At 36.2% G+C, this 7289-nt stretch overlaps 1 protein-coding gene across 7 annotated transcripts; it reads right to left on the reverse strand.

Moving 5' to 3' along the window:
• Positions 1–844: 844 nt before the first annotated feature.
• Positions 845–6789, reverse strand: LOC141910364 (uncharacterized). Of its 7 annotated transcripts, none has more exons than XM_074801146.1 (6): positions 6677–6789; positions 4524–4628; positions 3354–4212; positions 2894–2976; positions 2665–2804; positions 845–2573 (listed from the first exon to the last, which is right to left on the reverse strand). In XM_074801146.1, exons 2-4 carry the CDS (start codon positions 4566–4568, stop codon positions 2972–2974), a joined length of 909 nt encoding a protein of 302 aa, XP_074657247.1. In that variant the 5' UTR covers positions 4569–4628; positions 6677–6789; the 3' UTR covers positions 845–2573; positions 2665–2804; positions 2894–2971. The 7 variants fall into 7 exon arrangements, with proteins under 7 accessions (XP_074657247.1, XP_074657202.1, XP_074657217.1 ...); XM_074801108.1 differs by having other exon boundaries at positions 846–2185; positions 2295–2573; positions 2665–2976; XM_074801132.1 differs by having other exon boundaries at positions 846–2222; positions 2295–2573; positions 2665–2976.
• Between the last annotated feature and the right edge of the window lie 500 nt (positions 6790–7289).

Consider the following 7289-nt stretch of genomic DNA (forward strand, 5'->3'; position numbering starts at 1 on the left):
TGCATCTATAAAATAAAGCACGTAACAATGGTCGAAAAACAATTATCAAAATTCCCACTACGATTAACAAAAACAGAACAACAGGGGTGGATATGGGACCCCCGTTACAGGATGACTAACGCCAATCAGGGCCGCACATATTGCTATTTTTGTGGTGCACACGACCACTTTTACCGAAGTTGTGAAAAGATGATGAAAGCCAAGATTGCGGAACAAAAATCAAATGAGTAATAAGTAGCCCAGGTGAAATGATTCCCCTAGATGTTCCCCTAGCTGCATTCAATATTTTATCAACCTTTTGCTCTTCTAAATAGGTTTTTATATCATTACCTATACAAGTTTTGAAATCTTCAACTAGCATTAATTGACGTAATTTTTCAAAATCACTATCTACCCCTCTTGAATCGCACCATCGATCAAATAGACTCTCTTTATCTTTAGCGAATTCTACAAAAGTTTCTGAATCAGTTTTTCTCCGATCGCGAAACCTTTGTCTATAGGCTTCAGGTACTAACTCATTGCCTTCAAAATAGCAATTTTAACTGTTTCATATTGAGCACTTTGTTCAGAATTCAAAGCCAAAATATAGCTGCATAGCAGCGATAACGGGTTTCTGCCTAACTTTCATATGTCGCACTGGCGAATGACGAACTACTTACTAGCAACCTGGCAGATTGTCACTAGCTATGAGTGGAATCCTCAATTGCCACAGCAGCACTGCAGGAACCCCATTGTACTGTGGCAGTCGCCATGCCATCAAGCTCAAATCCTTGCCAGGGACAATGTAGTAAATGACATCAGAACTTGGCCAAGCATATGGGGATAAGCACCAAATTTGGAAACAATAATTATACACAACACATATCATCATACCATCCACCTTTTATTTATATTTCATCCCACAACATTGATTACAAACATTTCTGAATACTATCTCACTGCACAATACAAAATACATACATCGCCACAAATGATTGCTACATGATCAATTACCATTTCCTATATATTCAATACAATCCTTCATACAGTTCCATACATAATAATTCATAAGACTGTACATATGTGTTTAGTAATATTAATGGTGGTAATATATGTACAGTGTTATCACATCAAAACCTATGGCAACAACGCATCAATATCCCCCAGCATGAAATAATACTCATTTTGTACACTGTACATAGCTGTTACATTCCAACACATCCATTCCACACAGTGACTGCTTCATCCCCATGACAGCTAGATATATACATCCACCACCATATCTTACTGTTACATTGCTACATATCAATCACAATGTCAAATATCATTCATGCCCCATTACAACTATCTACATACTTTCCCCAGCTTATACCACTGTTACTTAACAACATATCAATTCCAAATACACACTGTTTCATTCCCTAGAAACTAGGTACATCAATTTACCCATTTACTATTGTCACACAATCTTCAAAAACACTAAAATATAAACCCTGTCACTCATAAATGAATTCACATAAAGGTCACATAAAATTAAAATCATAACTACACATGCCTGTATATACAAAACCCCACTATTGTAACACACCTGACCCTCCTATATACATCCACATAGATGTTTCCACATATCGAAATCAAAACATACACTACATACACACCACTACACAACACCCTGCTTCATTAATACGCGTCACCCTCTGACATATATTCGCAGAGGAGACTCTACAGAACGAAATATTATAACCTCCCATACACATTTACACAACCCAGTACCATAACCTCATACACATGTGTCATGATAAGCAAACAACATCGAAATTCAAATGTGTACAAGTGGACAGAATTAAACAACATAAACCTATTACCAACTTGTGACATTATCATATTATAACATTACAAAACCCATCCAAATAGGAGACTCTGATAATCGAAACATTTACTACATTTGCACCAGCACACAACTCCCCTATAAACAAATCTGCCTGAATAACCATAAAAGCGATAACATTAAAAACCTCATTTTCTAATGAGTAAATACAGTTTATAAACTGTATTTACTCATTAGTTTTTTCAGTATTTTGTCGCTTGCCACACCAAGAGCAAATACATTCCTCAGATTGTTTCACACATGACACAACTTCATAGTGTACACCTCTGCAATTTTTCAAATAAATGTTGCCATTTAATTCACACACGATTTGGTGCACTGAAAGTAGAACCAGCGAATCGTAACCAACCATTGCCTACAAATGTATATATATCAGCATGCAGTAAATCAGCTGTTGCAAGAATTTCAACCTCTGTCACCCAAGTACCTGTATATTTCATACGGGATTCATCAATATACTCATTTATAGTAAGTTGTGGATTTCTCAGATGTGGTTGGAATTTGTCGGAATTCTGCCGCATGTGCTTTAAAACTTCGGTGCGTATAGCCCGATGATATTGCTCAGTTCCACAGATTGAATATGAAATTGCCCGAAAAAAACAGCTTCCATCGCCTTTAATTTTCTGCGTATTACATGGAGAGTAGAGTTGTCCATCATATTTGGGCATACATTCATATCCGAGAGTTGAGGGTCGACAATGAATACCTAGAATAGAGCATAATGTTTTGCACTGACCTTTTTCTAGTGGGTTGTAAATTAAATCATCATGCTGCACGGATTCACTAGTAATAATTACATCGCATTCATCTACTTTTGGGTTTGTATAGGGCAGTTCATCCTCACTACTTGTTTGTTGGTAGTTTGGAGAGTATGTAGTCGTTGTTTCGATAATGCTATTCTCTACAGTAGTTTCAATTTCATGGTTGATAGAAGCCACTGTAATTTCATACTGTATTGGTTGCCTCTGATTCATTGAAGCTGCAAGATTCTGACAATGTTTGACAATACAATTAACACAAGAGTACCTTACTAATACAGCATGTCCATCAGCGGTCATCATTCCTGATGCATCTCTCGAATGTGAATCAAATACCCAGTACATGTCATCCTGTTTTAAAACACAAAATGTATTTCCAGCAAATGTTATAAAGCATGTGTCGTAATTAAGCAGATTATTGTGCAAACATTCATGTAGTTCACTGATAATTCCAAAATTTCCAGCTCTCATTTCATCAGATAATTCAGATATAGCAACTTGAGGGGATCCAACAGTCACATTATAAATGGAATTTCCAATCTCAACAGCAGTTGGTAGCTCACTGATCAATAAATACATATTTGTTATTGTATTCATATTAGTCAATGTTGCGTATAAATCATTTCCAATATTCAATACTGAATCAATATCATGAGGCATCCAGTTTATTACAGCTTTATTTGATGCATGAATCATTGCAGCTAATGCATTTGTTACACATTGCTTACCTGAATGAATATCGTATTTTGGATGACCCTGGTGGAAATTTCCATGAATTGATGAACATCTCATATTCTCAGCACTTAAACATGACTCACTGTTACCAAAATTGCCATCACAATCTCTACACGAAATCATACTCGAAATTGGTTGAATAGATGAGTCAGCTTTCATTTTCGATGAGGTTTCATGTATATTGTGACCAGCGTTATCATGTTGAATCTTATCACAGTTGTCAAGTGTAATCTTTTCACAGATTCCATATATAGCCTTATCATAGTTGCCTTGTTTAGTCTTATCATAGTTGTCATGCATAATCGTATCACAGTTGTCATGATTGAAGTCACAAAAAACTGATTTCACTTCAATTGTCTCAACTTTGTTTTTTGTCATATCTTCATTCGAATTAGTTCCACAATTTTGATTCATAGTCTGATCATAGATCTCATTAATATTCATTTCATGTTTTTCAGTCATTTTCATTTCATCTTTTTCATTTGTTTTCAAATCATAGTTTCCATTCATATGCATTTCATATTTTTCATTCATTTTCATTCCATGTTTTTCAGTCATTTTCATTTCATCTTTTTCATTTGCATTCAATTCATAGTTCTCATTAGTTTTTGGTTCAAAGTTTTCATTGATTTTCACTTCATACTTCTTGTTTTGATTGTTATCAGAGTTTTCTTTTTGCGTTTCGTTAAAGTTTTCATTTTGAGCGTTTTTTAGGTTTTCATTTAAGATTTCATTTTCAACTCTTCTGTAGTCTTCATCTTGAGATTTTTCATAATTTTTTTCCATTGATCCTTTTTTCATCTCTCTGTTTTGTCCAGTTAGGGCTGAGGGAACTCCAACCACCTCCACCTTCTGAAAATAGAAAAAAAATTCATTCACTATACGTTCGTAGAATTTTCTAATGAGTTCAATTCAATTCAATAGCTTATAATTATCTCAACAAGAACCAGGGATGATACGACACTGGTCAGTTACACACCCTCTAAGCAACTGGTTTATGATTTACTGATATGGTTTTTTCTGATAAAATACCAAAATCAGGCACCAAAATATTGCGCAGCTAACACATGCGATGAACAGTTTAATGAATTTTTTACTCGGAAAAAAGGCCTACATACTTCTTACTAGAAGATTAACATTTGCCTATGAAAAGAGGGTCTTACCTTCTTCGGCTGAAAGCTACCAGCTCTTCTTTTCCTTTTAGGCATGATGAGTAATGTACTGATCAATATCCTATTTCAAGTATCAACAAGTATCAAGTATGTGACCTATCACAAAAGAAACATTATCACAGCATTATTAATCAGCCTGTAGGAACTTTCTCTAAAATTTCGAAACAATAGGTGACACCTGCTACAAATAGGTATGGTGTGTTGAACAAGCAGCCTGTCAGCTGTGATAGCTCCGCTGGGTTTGGTTGATGGCAAGATTGGAAGAAAATTGAATAAAATGTGTTGAAAACAATGCATCAAAAATGTCTCCAAAACTAAACAAATTAACTGGATTTTGTTTGCAAACTTTTGGAATAAACCCTATAACCCACATAGGCTAGACGTAGTATCCTGAACAAATGTGCAACGACGAGTATTAAAACAGGCAGTGAACACTATTATGGTTCGCCCGATTACCGATTGGTGGCTCATTTTAAGATGGGTTGAAACAAAAATAAAAGGGTGGTCTTCCCTCTGAAACCTGTTGTTGCGGGGAATACCTGCATGATGAGTCTTGTTTAAAAAAATAAATAAATAGGAAATTGAATAATTGGTCGTCAGGTTCCGTTTTAGAAAAGGAATGATGCCAATACAAATATCAACAAATTCAAGTTCTGGAATTACTCGTATGATGGCACTAGTCAGAACCGGAAATTGGAACCTAAATCCACCTTGTTTTGTTGATTTGCAATAAAGATCTCTCGCTTCAAGTTTTTAATGAGCATTTTTTTTCACTAAATTTGTGATTTTTGGAAAATTTTTGACAGTTGAAGTAACGTTTTGTCCAATCTAACAGATTTCCAGGATATCATACTTAAAGGATTAAACGTGATGATGTATGTACGTAAAATACACTTACTAAAAAGGAAGTGCATATTTAACCTGGATCCGGTCACCGACTTCTGAACGCTATTTTGCCAAATCCATTTATTATGTAACAATTAAATCATTTTATTGGGTTTAGGGTAAGGGTTTGGATAGGGTTAGTGTCAAGAGGGTGAGAAGAGGGTCCACAGGGTTCGATTTCACAAGTAGGGATAGGGTTAGGGTTAGGTGAGGCTAAATGTAGCTAAAACATTCGGATGGTTTTCAATGAGCTCTGTGATCTAATAGGAAGACGCTAGGCTAGTAATTCACTGGTCCGGGTTAACTCTGTTCTCCACACTTCCTTCCAATTATCTAAGCCGCGCACCTCTTTGCGCATGTGCGTAGTAAATCAGCCAATTTAGAGACAATATTTGGCAAAATAGCGTTCAGAAGTCAGTGACCAGATCCAGTAAAATAACTACTGCCTACTAAAAAATTGAGAGGCCAGATTTTTATTGCAAATAAACTAGAACATGGCAGATTTAGGTACCAATATCCAGTTCTAACTAGCGCCATCAGTCGAGAAATTCAAGAACCTGACATTGTCGATTTCCCCAATAATTAGGCAGGCACAATTAGGCCTATGGGCCTAGGTAGATTGAATATACAAACAGTAGACTTAAGCTTGAATCAGATCCAGAAAGCAGGATACATTTTTACACTCCCAAATGGTCTGACATGAGTGGGCGGAGTGTACTGTAATTTATGTATAATAGGCCTTCAATTTGAAATTAGCTGACATACGATTTCAATTAAGATATTTCTGTGTTCATTAAAATTGGCAGTCCCTTCTTATAGTATTTATTCACATTCACGAAAACCTGATGACTTGTTCGCATTCAGCAGAATCGGGTGGCTTAATCATAAGTCACAGGGTCAGGGAGATGGAGTGCTCCCTGCTCTCGCACACAGACACACACACACTAGTGCAGTTCAAATCCCATTATTCAATATTTAAGCTGCTGTCTATATAGGCCTAAATATTTTCTACCCATACCACAAACACTATTATTAAATCATACGCATTGGGTCAACCTTAACACCTAGCCCAAATTTGGCCTTTTAAAAGCTACTTCTATGTGTAAGTCATGCGGGATTCGATATCGATCTCACACCAACCAGACCCGACTGCTACCACAACGCGCGGATCAAGACGAATTCCGGTCGGCTTTTAATACCAGTCGTCAGATTACGTGGAAAAATACATCATATTAGGCCTAACCGTTATATATACATACCTCTCTGAAGATTGGTCACAGAAACACACAACAAAGTCGTAAAAATGCAAGTAACGTAGAGTGGCGTCGCACGTTGTAAATAAAGAAAATGGCGTCCGAGCTAAATTGACGCATGCGCACGAAATCTGAAAACATTGAATGGATGTCGTAGGTCGAACCCCGATTTATAAATCCGAATCCGTGATTTATTTTGAAGCTCAAGGTCGTCGGGTAATTTGCAGGCTTTTCACGATGTACATTTATCAATGGATGATGATTCTTGCGACATTCTTATTTCCTGTTTAGACCAAATAATTACGCGGGATTAATTCATAATCAATTATAATACGCAAATTGGAAATGGTCAGGCGCTGAGTTATATTTCTTTCATAATTGAAAATTAGGTTTATAAGCTGCTAGTAGTCGAATCTGAGAGGAGTTACATTTTATGAAAAATTTTTGGCTGGAAAGGGGAAAATTAATAATAATAATAATAATAATAATAATAATAATAATAATCAACAGAATTACAAGAGGGTTTCTGCGAAAGCAGCAGAAACCCTAATAAGCTTCCTGGGCTTTGCCCACTAGAACACTTTGCAGGAGCAGTGTCCAGCTTTCTCGGGGCCACTTA

This window comes from Tubulanus polymorphus, chromosome 1, assembly GCF_964204645.1.
Source record: "Tubulanus polymorphus chromosome 1, tnTubPoly1.2, whole genome shotgun sequence".
In the NCBI taxonomy this organism is placed as follows: Eukaryota; Metazoa; Nemertea; class Palaeonemertea; order Tubulaniformes; family Tubulanidae; genus Tubulanus; species Tubulanus polymorphus.

Bases quoted from the DNA above. Each gene is read 5' to 3' on its own strand.
- LOC141910364 (XM_074801146.1), bottom strand. From the start codon at position 4,568: ATGCCTAAAAGGAAAAGAAGAGCTGGTAGCTTTCAGCCGAAGAAG. The intron at 4,213-4,523 runs GTAAGACCCTCT...TTCTATTTTCAG, and splicing joins GTAGCTTTCAGCCGAAGAAG to AAGGTGGAGGTGGTTGGAGT.